At 39.0% G+C, this 13421-nt stretch overlaps 1 protein-coding gene across 10 annotated transcripts in view; it reads left to right on the top strand.

Moving 5' to 3' along the window:
- LOC103115819 (lipoma-preferred partner) overlaps positions 1-13421 on the top strand; it is a 474645-nt gene that overhangs the window by 340698 nt on the left and 120526 nt on the right. For all 10 annotated transcript variants that reach the window (XM_060198522.1, XM_060198525.1, XM_060198523.1 and 7 more), the window contains one exon: positions 7601-7716. In XM_060198522.1, the coding sequence (XP_060054505.1) occupies positions 7601-7716 (116 nt within the window). The remainder of the gene's footprint in view (positions 1-7600; positions 7717-13421) is intronic.

The raw sequence follows: 13421 nt of genomic DNA, 5'->3' as shown, positions 1-13421 counted from the left end.
GTTCTTAAGTTTCTCTCCATTTCCTCTAGCAGGTTATTCTGTTCTAAGATTCTTCTTGTTTATATTTAGATTCTGTGAAACCTTGGGTCACACAGATAGGGAGGGACCTAACTAAACACTTGGTGCTCCCAAATTATCATTTTCTAATATCCCAGCATATTTTCTGTCGCATTAATTTGCCATGTAGGAACAGTTTTATTTCTGGGTCCTTTGCCATTGCATTGGTCTATATTTCTGTTTTCCTGCTAGCACACTGTTTTGATTATCATAGTTTTGTGGTGAGTTTTGAAATCAAGGAATGCCCTTTAAGTATGTCCTTTTTTTCAAGATTGTTTTGGCTCTTCCTGGCCCCGTGGAAGTTTTCAGTCTGGCACTAGTAGATAAGATTATTTGGAAAGTCTAGAATTGGCTTAGGAAGACCAGTTCTAGGCCAGAAACCGTATAGACCGTTTCTAGAATCTAGACATTCAGTATTTTGACGGCAGTAGAGATGAAGAGGTATAAATGGTTTTAAAGCAAGTTGGTCGAGTGTCGTGTCACTTACTATATTGAGTTTATGTGGGTTGGGCAAGAGAAGAGAGAGGTTGTTTGTTTCTGTTTGTTTTGTCTTTTTTTAAATTGGTACCATCTTTTGTGAACTTCATAAAGCGCATAAAGAAAATGGAGGCTGTCAGGTAAGTTATTCTGTCGGGTGTCTGCATTCAGTTTTTAGTGCTGGGATAAAGAGTCTTAGGTGGAGGTGTACACCAGCAGTTGAGATCCAGACATGGAAATAAATGGGTGAAATCATTGACCAGTCTCTTTCTGTTGTTTCCAAGTGGTGCATTCATTTCGAATTGCCTTGTAACTGTAGTGAGTTCCCAGTTGCCATGGTGGCAAGTGCCAAATCAGGGGAAGTGGCTGGGAGCAGAGGGGAAGATGGAGAGCTGCTGAAAGGCAATTGCATGAAGCTGTTGAGCTTTGCTTTAGCTGGGAGTCAACAGAATGCTTGATGCTATTGACATGTGTTTTATTTTGAAGTGACTGTTATTACTGGGGTCTGATATTCTTAGCTTTGATCTCTTGGAGCCTAATGTTCCTGTTCTCCAGCTGAGAGAGACTAATTCACCATCTTGTGTTGTAAACACTCACTCATTTTAACTGATTACACCTCCAATGATTCTCAAATCACTGAAATTACTAATTGCTATTCCTTACACATCAAAGAGTGAATCCTGAATAATTAACCCCAAATAAAATTAGATGAATTGGCCCTTTTAATTAGAGTCCCTGCTGCTGTTTGTTCTGAGCTTCCTTTTCTTACTGTTAAGAGACTTTTCGAATGATTAAAACTGTTTAAGACTTAAACAGCCAGTGACCTTTTAATACAATATAAATCCAGGAAAGCAATATTTCAGCTAGCAGGTGGTGAAGTAAATTTTTAGAGCAAGTACCTGTCAGCTCCAGTATTCTCTTGAGGGAAAAAAAAAGTACATGCCAAAAAAACAAGCACCTTTAAATGAAATGAGTGTCTCTGTTTGATTATTTTAAAACATTTATGCATTCACTAAACCTCAGACTGGATGAAATGGCAGAGCTGAAGGAGAATGAGTAATGGTTGACATCATTTTATATAAATAGTAACAAGAATTCCTCCTGTTAGAGGAATTTGAAGTCATTTGTGCTTCATACCTGTAGGTGGGGAGCCGGGGGCTTGACGTGCTCCACGTGCGCTTAACCCACTGCGCTACCGCCCGACTCCCATGAATAAATTTCTGACAGTCATTAAGATAACAGAAATAGTACTATTTATTAAATATACCCTATGCATTTTATATAGATATTATTAAAAATGAATGTTTTTTTCCTCAGGACTAAGAAAAACTTTTGCAAGTGGAATTAAGCTTACAAAAGTCCAAACATAAGCTGTGTTTGAGCTTTGTTACAAAGGACCAATGGCTTGTCATTGAAAGTGGGGATATTTCATTCTACCCAGTCATAGGAGCACAGTTAAGTGAGCTACCTGAAGTATTTTATTGTGAAGTCGAACACTCTCAAACTTCAACACTGTCTTTGAAGGAAAATTAAGCTTCTGGTCTCAATGAATTGATGAGCTCCCATCTTGAAGTGCTATGGTTAATTTTTTTTTGGGGGGGGTGATATTCTTTTAAATTTTTTTTTTTTTGTCATTATCCTCATTTATTGGTTAGACACAGCCAGAAATCAAGAGAGTAGGGGGAAGATAGGGAGAATGACACAAAGATACCTGCCGCCTTGCTTCACCCCTCACAAAGCTTTCCCCCTGTTAGTGGGGACCGGGGTCTCAAACCTGATTCCTTGCACATTTTAACACGTTTGGTCAACCAGATGCACCACCACCCAGCCCCTTGTTGGTTTTTTTTTTTTTTTTTTTTTTTAGGGAATAAACTCAGATTTCTAGTTTCTCTTGACTCCTGTCTCATTGTCTACAGTATGAATTTCAGTTTTTGTTTTTGTTTTTTTCATTCTTAAGTTGAGGGAATTTCACTTCTTGGTTTTGGATCTGAAGATACCCTAGAAGCTAGAAGGAGAAGTAAAGTTGGCTCCTTCTATTTCTTTGGAATGCCAGTATTTGGAAATCAAACTGTGTTGCTTGGGTCGCAGTCACTGTGTCTTTATAAGATGATTGACAGAAACATGCTGCTCTCTTGTTCTTGCCCCTCCTAATCACATATAGTTTGAAAAATCATTCAATGTTTTTTGCCAGAGAACTTGAATTTTCTTTTTAACAACTGACAGCCCCTGTGTGATAGTGAAACAGTGTGCTTAGATGTAATGTGTTCCACTTTCATCCTGTTACTAGTTACTAAATGAGCAGTGAACTCAGTGAAAACTCAGGAATTCTCTACTCGCTAAAAGTAGAATGAAACTGTCTGAAAACTTAAGTAATAATTCTTCTCACTTTTAATTTGAGATGCCTTAGAGAGCATTTGTACTAAGTTATTTGGAAAAGATGACAGAGACATTATATTTTGACTTGGGTAAATATAGTGGTTCATTAAACACTGGGTTTGAGTAGACAGTGCGATTCATTTCAAAGTAACTTCCTTTTGATTTTTTTTTTTTAATCATGACAAGAACTCCCTTGTCTAACAAGCTAAAATAAGAAGAGGAAAACATTAAGCCAACAATTGTCATTCTAGGAGTTAAGGACAATTGTTACCATGTAGGTAAGGGCTATATGACCGGGATATTTTAGAAAGAATTACTGTTTAAACTCCTTTTTTTCCTTCAAATGATATTTCTGAGACAGGTTTTCAAGTTCTTTAAGATAGCAGTGACTCATGTCTTCACTAGATTTCAGTCTTAAGTCAAATCACATCTCTAACACCAGTTTGCCAAATACTCTTCTAATTGTATCAGCAAGCAGCCACAGTTCCTTTCTTGTTCTATACTTTTATGTAGTCATTAGTAATCGTTTGGTTAAGTAGGTGTTCCTTAATTCATTTCTAAGTACTCCTCTTCTGGTAGAATATACATACTTTGAGGTCAGTAGTGTTTTGTTTTGATTTTCTCTCTAGGGTATTTCCTTGGGTTGAGAATAGTGCCTGACATAGAATATACACTCGGTCAATAAGGAAATAGATGTCAGATCGAGATCAATATCATTTTAATAGATGAGGGTTTTCTGTTGTGTGACTGCCTCAGTTAAATTATTTACCAGTGCCTTATTGATGAAAAATCCATTTATTTTCATCATATTTCATGAAGATTTTTTTTAAAAAAACTCTTTTTAAAAAATTTATTTATTTTTATTGTGACCTGGATTATCACTAGGGCTCAGTGCAGGCACTCCTGGTGGCCATTTTTCTTTCTTTCTTTCTTTTTGAACAGAGAGAAGTAAAGAGAGGGCAAGCAGGGAGATAGAGATAGAGATGGACACCTGAAAACCTGCTTCACCACCCCTGAAGCAGACCCCTTGTAGGTGGGGAGTTGGGGCTCGAGCCAGGGTCCTTGGGCTTCATAGTATGTGCACTTAATTAAGTGCACCACTGCCTCCCAATATGAAGATTTCTAAAAGATGCTTCTCTGTATCCATGTTCATTTTTTCTGTAGTAGAATTATTCATTAAAACCATTAGAGCTGCATCAATGTTTATAACTATTTTTTAAAAAGAGTTTTTTAAAAAAAATTTTTATGCTAAGACTAATTTACTGTAAGAATTTGGACTCTGTAACTTTTTTTGGGTTTTGATATAGAGATAGAGAAATATATCATATAGAAGGAGAGACCATAGCACTGAAACTTCTTCGAGTCTGTGGAGGATAAGCTTGAACCTGGGTTCTCGAGTATGGCAAAGTAGTTTACTCTCCATGTGAGCTATATTGACGGCCATTGTTTTTCTGATATTGCCAAAATTTCATTCAGGTCTGATACTAATGCTCCTATGATTCTTTATGTGGCAAGAGGAAATAGTACGTTATAGGAAGTTGATCAAAAATTCAGAAACTCTTGCTTCAAATAGGGATAGGGAAAATCTGAGCCTGACGAACAGGTGGTGAAGCAAAATTTGACCAAGTCTTCATCAACCTGAACCCCTGTGCTGTTTAAGGTCTTACAGTGAACATTCTTCCCATGGATTGTGAATCTTACTTGTTTTATTAGTGATTTAATAATGATTAACAAGATTGTGAGATAAGAATTGTATAATTCCATAAAATTCCTACAACCAGAGTTCTATACCTCTCCCACTTCCCTTTTTCTATTGGAGGTTTCCCTATTTTTTTCCCTCTGGGAATATGGACCAAAGGTTTTTTTGGTTTTTTTTTTTTTGCCTCCAGGGTTATTGCTGTGGCTAGGTTCCTGCACCATGAATCCACTGCTCCTGGAGGCCATTTTTCCCCCTTTTGTTGCCCTTGTTGTTCTAGCCTTGTTGTGGTTATTATTGTTGTTGTTGATGTCGTTCCTTGTTGGATAGGACAGAGAGAAATGGAGAGAGGGGGGAAGACAGAGAGAGGGGGAGAGAAAGACAGACACCTGCAGACCTGCTTCACTCCCTGTGAAGCGACTCCTCTGCAGGTGGGGAGCCAGGGCTCGAACTGGGTCCTTGTGCTTTGTGCCACTTGCACTTACCCTGCTGAGCTTCTGCCCGACCTCCAGATCAAAGGTTTTTAAAAGAACTTGGTAACTTTTATTTCCTTTACTTAACAGATGAATATTTTTTTCAATACAGTCTTGGGCCAAATAAAGTTCAAATGAGTTTCTTAATTGTGTCTGCATTAGAACTATCTGTTTTGTTGTTGTTGTTGTTGTTATTGTTCATAACAGAGCCCTAGTCTGCTCTGACTTGTGGGGGAACCAGGGGTTGAACTTGAAATCTTATATCTTCAGGCATGAAAGTGTTTTGCATAGCTGTTATTATATCATCTCTCCAATCTAGAGTCATCAAGGTTTTAAAAGAATAAGGGCATCCAACTCACCCACTCACCAACACCTTAATCCTCATCTTCAAGATCCAGATTGGACTGGAGAGATGACTATAGAAATCAACATTTTCAGATCAGCTTCCTTGGTGATTCTAGTGTTTAGTAAAACTTGATGTATGTCTGGGATGATAGCATACTGGTCATGCAAAAATCTATCCACACCTTAGCAAGCAAAGGTCCCAAGTTTAATCCTCAAAACCACCATAAGTCAGTATTGCACAGGGTTCTGGTGAAACAAAAGGAAAGAAGAAAGAGATAAGGAGAGAAAGAAAAGCAAGCAAACAAAAAAGAAAAGGAGAATGAGAGGAAAAAGACAGACTTATAAAGTTAATAAAGACTTTTGAGACTGGGCTGGGGACATAGCTTAAGGTTATGCAAAGAGGTTCTCATGCCTGAGGCTTCAAAGTCCCAGGTTCAATCCCCTGCACCACTCACCACCATAAGCCAAAGTTGAGGAGTGCTCTGGTAAAAAGAAAAAGAAAAGAAATGACTTTTGAGACATTGAACCAGAATGATAAAGTGAACAAAATTTCTTTACCGATATGCCCTCAGAAGTGTATGGTTAGTAAAATATTTGCTTATGACATAAGTCCTCCAACCTTCTTGATGTTGGGTTCTCTTGGTGTCCCGAATCCTCATTACTTCATGGTTACATGCAAAATGGCAAAACTAGGTATTTCTTAGTCCCACCTCTCTCCCCTGCATTTGCTTTTAGTCTTTAGTAAATCATATTACAGTCAGGTGCACCTTTTCGGAGATCCTCTTTTGTTTTTGTGTGTGCACGGACGCGTGCTTGTGCAATATCACTGGGGCTTCAGTGCTCCATGCAGTGAAGGTTTTTCAGATAAAAAGGCTGACAGAGACAGAGACAGAGACAGAGAGAGGGAAGGACCCCACAGCAGTGGATCCTCCCTGGTTCAGTGGAGGTTGAAATGAACCTGAGTTGTGTGCATGGCAAAGCAAAAACACTGTCTAGGTGAACTATCATGACAGTCTTCAGAAATGTTTTCGTGGGCCCTCACTGTGTGCATGGTAAAGTCACATTTTTCACTAGATGTGCAACACATTCAAAGGCTTGTTTTCAACTGTGCTTTAGTTTTTACAACTTGTAAGTATCACACTGCATTTCTGGTTTTCTGTAATAATATACACTTTCTTTTACTCTGAAGGCCCTGAATTTTTCATCTGTGCCTTTATCCCCTTCTGCCTATATTGAATGTTCTCTCTATATCATAGCTGTCAAGGGTCATTTAAATAAACCAGTAAAGCCTCCCTTATTGCTAGAACAAGACATAAGCTCCCCTTCATCTTATCTTTGAGCACTCTGAACATATTAATAAAATGTGTCATGCAATATCCTTTCTCATGCATGCATTTTTTCTTTTCTTGATAGAAAAGTTTTGAGGACCAGGGGTTGGGCAGTAGTGCAGCGGGTTAAGCGCACACTGTGCAAAAAAAGTGTAAGGACTGATATTAAGGATCCCGGTGTGAGCCCCTGCCTCCCCACCTGCAGGGGGGTCGCTTCACAAGCAGTGAAGCAGGTCTGCAGGTGTCTATCTTTCTCTCCCCCCTCTCTGCCTCCCCCCTCTCAGTTTTTCTCTGTAGAAAAAAAGAAAAATTTTGAGGACCAACAGCAAGTGTTACATAACTTCATAATTTCTCACCCTATACATGTTCCTTGTTCTTGCTTAATGTAGCTGACCACTCCAGACTATCTCTTTTTTTAAAAAAAAAACTTATTTGTTTGTTACATATATGAGAGATAAACTAAGTTTCACATGAGAGAGTAGAAGACAAGCCAGGGCACCACTATATAGCACGCAATGCCAGGGATCAAACCACGAACTTCAGGCACGCAAGCCTAAGGCTCTACCATTAGAAGTTTTTTCCTGGCTGCTTCAGACTGACTCCCTCTCTCTCTCTCTCTCTCTCTCTCTCTCTCTCGTCACTTATACATATTGAATATGGTTCTTATTCTTCTGACGGTTAAAGTTACTAATTAAACTAAGGAGAACTAAGATAGGAAATTATTGTTAGGACAAACTTATGTGTCAAAATAGTGAACATTGCAAAGGAGCAAAATGCCCACATCCCCCAACCCCCGTAGTATAAAATCACATCTGCAGTAACATGATGTGTGCGCTTTCTTTCTCTAGGTGATTTTCTTCCACCTCCACCTCCACCTCTACAAGATCCTGCTGTTGCTATTCCATCTGGCCCAGGAAACTTCCCTCCACCGCCACCCCCTGATGAAGGTGCTTTCAGGGCACAGGTAAGATCTTTGGTTGAGGTTGTGTTTATAATCCAGGCTCATGAAAGTCATGTTTATAAGGAATCTCATGAATTCAGTGATTGTTTCTGTGGTAGATAAACATTCATCCAGAGCCTAAAGAGAGCTTTACAACTCAGAAGGAGCTTAGCGTTTCTAATGCAACATGCCTGACTCAAGCTTCTTAGAGTTCTGCTGGCTTGCACTTTGAAGCCCAAGAAATCCTTTTTACCTACTCATTTTACTTCAAAACTGAAAGTCATTTTTTAAAGGAATACTGTTTGTGAAGTTTATACTTTCTTGTTATCCTGAGGACATTCAACCCTACTTTTGTATTGTCTATTTTCTTGATCTTCTAAAATTGCATTCTGAATGAGGAAGACGGTTAAGATTAAGATTCTGTTTTGTTCACAGTGGCTTCTCTTCTGTCAGCAACATCTTCTAGCAAAAGCAAAAGTTCCCATGCATTTCTTTTCTGATTGAGATCAAGGTCTATATATATTATACTTTGTATTAAACATATAAAAATCTTATCCTCTAAAGAGTGTTGACTGCAAAATGACAAAACAGTGAGGGCTAGGAATAGCTCACCCAGTGAGGGCATACTTTGTCCTGGGTTCAAGCTCCATGCACATAGACACACCTGGCTTGGGAAGCTTCATGAGTGGTTAAAGCAATATTTTGTTGTTTTTCCATTTTGTCTCTGTTTCCCTGTGTGTAGCTCACCTTCTGTCTTTAAAAAAATAAGTGTCAGTAAGGATTGGTTCAGAGCCCCAGTGACAACACCAGCGGCAAACAAACTAGTAAATAAACAAAAAACCCACAGGACTAATGTTCAGGTTAGCATTTGAGCTCATTATTTTGGCTATGAACATGCACTGATGACCAGCTGACTCACTTAGGCCATATTTAAATACCCCTTGTGCTAGCAAGGGGAACAAAAATGAGACAATCATAGAATCACTATTATTTTTCCCAGGTGATAGTGTTATGCTAGAGGTGCTGAGGCAAAATATATATACATATAGTCTTCAACTTTTAGAGAAGTAGCATAGTCTATGGCTACCCCACCCTGAACATGTCCCGTCTCTTCTGAGAAGCAGCAGAAATATTTGAGAATAAAATGAAATGTGTGTGGCATTTGTTTCAGAATCTTTAGAGGAGAGACCTACTGAATGAGAACATAGGTGAGAAAAAGTTCATTAAGAGTTGATAATTATCACATGCCTAGAACTTCACACTGGTTTTCAGCCTATTTTTATTATTGTTTTAAATTCCAATAATAAACTCTAAAGAAGAGTAGTTATGGAAAAATGATTGCTTACAGGGCTTAGTCGTTGACTTTCCTTCTCCTATTCTAAGGTGGGATTAGAGACAGGAAGAAATGATGTGTTCACAAATATGCTGTGTGTCAGTGTAGGTACATTTATAGCACATATATTTTTATGGACAAAAAAAAAAAAACAGGGGCCAGGTAGTGGCTCACCTGGTTGAATGCACATGTTGACACGCATAAGAACGACCCGAGTTCAAATCCCCAGTACCACCTTGCATTGGGGAAGCTTTATGCTGCAGATGTCTCCCTTTCTCCTGCTCTGTCTCCCCATTTCTCTCTGTCCTGTCAAAAAATTAGTGAAAAGATGTCTAGAGAATTCTCAGGAGGCTAGAAACCTATCATATGACCCTGTAATTCTTCTCCTGGGGATATATTCTCATATATATATATAATTTATTTTTCTTATTTTTAAGATTAAATTTTTTTATTATCTTTACTTATTGGATAGAGGCAGCGCTAAATCAAGAGGGAAGGGGGAGACAGGGAGAGAGACACCTGCAGCCCTGCTTCACCACTCACAAAGCTTTCCTCCTGCAGGTGGGGACCAGGGACTCAAACCTGGGTCCTTGTGCATTGTAATATGTGCACTAAGCCATGAGTGACACCATCAGGCCCTTCGGGATATATCCTAAGGAACTAAACATTCATCCAAAAAGATTTGTATGTACTTACATTCATAGCAGCACTATTTGTAATAGCCAAAAACCTGGAAGCAACCCAGGTATCAAATGACAGATGCGTGGCTAACAAAGTGTGGTATTATACACAATGGAACACTACTTGGCTATGAAAAATGATAGATTTCCCCTTTTTCTCCTCATCTTGAATGTATCTTGAAGCAATCATATTAATATGAGATAAACCAGAAAGAGAATGGTGAATATGGGATGATCTCACTTGTAGACAGAAGTTGAGGAGGAAGAGCAGAAGGGGAAACACAAAGCAAAACTTGGACTGTGTTTTTGTGTTGCACCAAAGTAAAGGACTCTTGTGGCAGTCAGAGGCTGAGGTTCTTATCAGATCCTTGTGTAACCTGGTAGAGGAGGACTTAGAGGGGGAGGGTTAGAGTATTTTACAGAAAACTGAGAAATTCTACACATGAACCAACAACTGGATTTTCTGTTGACTCTAAACAATTAACCCCACCCATAAAATATTTAAAAGTGAAAAAAAAATTAAAAGGGAAAATGGCCACCCAAATGGTAGACTTGTAGTGCAGGCATTGAGCTGCAAAGACAACCCTGGTGGCAGTAGAGAAAGGGGAAAGGGGAGGAGGCTCACCAGTGGTGTATCTGGTTAAGTGCACATATTACAAAGTGCAAGAAAACTTGTAAGGAGTGTTTGAGCCTCTGGCTCCCCAGGAGAAGTCACTTAATAAGCGGTGAAGCAGGTCTGTAGGTCTGTAGGTGTCTCTCTCCTTCTCTACCTCCCCCTCCCCTCTGAATTTCTCTCTGTTCTATCCAAAAAATCGAGAGAAGAAAAAAAAAAGGCCACAGGATCGGTGGATTTGAAGTACAGGCACCAAGCCAAAAAAGGAGAGAGAGAGAGAGAGAGAGAGAGAGAGAGAGAAGAAGGAGGAGGAGGAGGAGGAGAAAGGGTAGAGTTTTGACTTTATAAAATGGACATGCTTATGATTTAGTGTAGTGGACATAATCCTTCTGTTGCTTAGCACATTGCTATACATTCCACACTGTGACATTCCATTGAGAAATGAGAGAGATATGGAAAAGTGTAGAGACTACTGCTCACTAAGGGCAAGCATGGCCAAAAGCCTCACTAAGAAGGCGCCATCTAATCAGTGGTTTTGAGAACACAGGAACAAAGGAGCTTTGTGGGTTTCTCTGTTTTATTCAGTACATCACAAGACTTAGAGGAAGCTTTTTAAAAAGAATATATAACAAGTTGAAATTCGTAAGTTTCAGTTGTAATCAGCAAGCTCTAGTTCAGTTTGTAAACTTGATCATTTGAAAATAGTTAAAATCATTATGTCTAGAACATATATTTCAATAATTCCCAACCCTTTATCTTGCAATTAGCTAATCAAATTAAAAATAAGATGCCAGTGATAGGCAGACTTATATAACATTCATATCGATGCAACAGAATGTATTGAGAATTTCAGTTTTCAGGGTGGGGGTAGATAACATAATGGTTATGCAAAGAGACTCTTGCCTGAGGCTCCAAAGTCCTCCTCCCCACCATAAGTCAGAGCTGAGCAGTGCTCTGATTTAAAAAAAAAAAAAATCATTATTCACATTTTAGAATCTTTTATAAAAAACTAACAAAGCCTTTATGCCTGCTTTTTGACCTTGTTATTTTAACAATCCTTGATTATTTTTTAATTTGCTTATTTCAAAACGTGACTTAATCTGTTTGCATCTTGGATACGGACATGGTTTGTGGTATTTAAAAACCTTTGTTCTCAAAAATTGTTTGATCGGGGTCGGGCAGTGGCACAGTGGGTTAAGCGCATGTGGCCCAAAGCACAGGGACCGGCATAAGGATCCGGGTTCGAGCCCCCAGCTCCCCACCTGCAGGGCAGTCGCTTCAAAGGCGGTAGAGCAAGTCTACAGGTGTCTGTCTTTCTCTCCCCCTCTCTGTCTCCCCCTCCTCTCTCCATTTCTCTCTGTCCTATCCAACAACGAACGACATCAACAATGACAATAATAATAACCACAAGGAGGCTACAACAACAAGGGCAACAAAAGGGGAAAAAATGGCCTCCAGGAGCGGTGGATTCATGGTGTAGGCACCGAGCCCAGAAATAACCCTGGAGGGAAAAAAAACTGTTTGATCCTGGGGTAGATGACTTGAGCTTGAATCCTAGGGGAGCACCTTATTCTGGTTATGTCTTCTTGAGACACAGTCATAGTAAGTCCCTAACTCTGCAAAATTATAGATAAGTTAACTCTATAGACCTCAACTCATTAAATGAAATGTAGATGGGCTTGAAATTGCTGGCCTATATTGGCTACACAGATATCTTCATGTTCCAATCATTACTTTTTAATAGCAGCATAATTGTGACATGATCTCATGAACAAAAACGTACATGTGCAGATTTTCTGAAGTCACAAAATGTCGTGTTCTGCATGGACTCTTTTCTGTTAACTATATTCAAACCATGATTTAGTTTTTTGAACAGGAAGGAAATAAACAAAAAGCCTGTTGCCATATTGGCTTACGTTCTCTGTAAAACAGAAGGGAGGATGATACAAAATAAAAGAGATTGCCAAATTGGGGAGACGAGGCACTTTATTCTCCACTTTAAGGAACGTTGTTGGCAAGATCAAAAAAGATAGCAGGCATCCACTTTGCTTGTGTGGCATGACTTGGATGTAGTATTGACCTGGCCTCATTCTAATCACTTCTGCACCTTTAGATAGACAGGTGCTATAATGAAGCCCACAGAAATGAAATCACCGGAGAAAATTTTGCACGTTTTCCTGTCAGCCATGGTGAAATCTTCTGTTGCCAACTCCAAATTATAGCTGGTAAATGTGTGTTTTTCTGTCAGAGTCTGTTTATGTTTCCAGTCAGATTTTTCACATTAGAGCCAAAAGAACATGGACAAAGTATAAGATTTTTTCAGGACTGAGAAGGACCTTAGAGATCATTTAGCCCCCACCCTTGGTGCCAGGCATCTGGTTACAGCTTTTTCAAGTAACTGCTAAATGGATTGATTCCTTCTCTTTGCAAATGGCGAAACAGACTCAAGTAGAGGTAGATCTTGTCATTTCTACTAAAGAGCTCTTACTGAATTTGAGAAATGTTAATTCCTGGATGTGTATGCCATGTGGCCTGGGCATATGTTTTGCTTTAGTCCTACATGAGCCTGGACTTTGTAAGGTTCAAATGAGAAGATTACATGCTTTTATTTGAAATAGTAAGATAGTGCCGTCATTTTGCACTAAAGAAAAAAAGATTTCTTATGTATGCCATAAAAAAAATTTCCCTTATACCAGGCAAATAAATATTTAGGAACAAGAATTACTGTTCAGCGCCAGGGAGATAGCATAGTTTGCTAATGCCAGAAATTTGTATGTTCAAGAGTGTCTAGGTTTAATTCCTTGGACCACCATAAACCAGACCTGAGAAATGTCTGCCCCCCCCATAAAATAAATGAATAATTTTTAATAGAAACTATATAATACTTGCTTTGAAAATCTTCACTTTTGTGAGGAAAGATGAGCCTTGGAAAACAAATAAATCCTCTCCTCTCTCTCCCTTTCTCCTTTCCTTCCTCCCTCCCTCCCTCCTCTTCCCTCCTTTCCTTCCTTCCTTCCTTTTCTTTTTCAGATTAGCAAAATATATATCAGTGATAGCTATAGGTGAAGTATTGCTTATTGAATGATAAAAAGATAGAACAGAT

This window comes from Erinaceus europaeus, chromosome 9, assembly GCF_950295315.1.
Source record: "Erinaceus europaeus chromosome 9, mEriEur2.1, whole genome shotgun sequence".
NCBI lineage: Eukaryota > Metazoa > Chordata > Mammalia > Eulipotyphla > Erinaceidae > Erinaceus > Erinaceus europaeus.
This window is presented reverse-complemented; position numbering and strand designations above follow the sequence as displayed.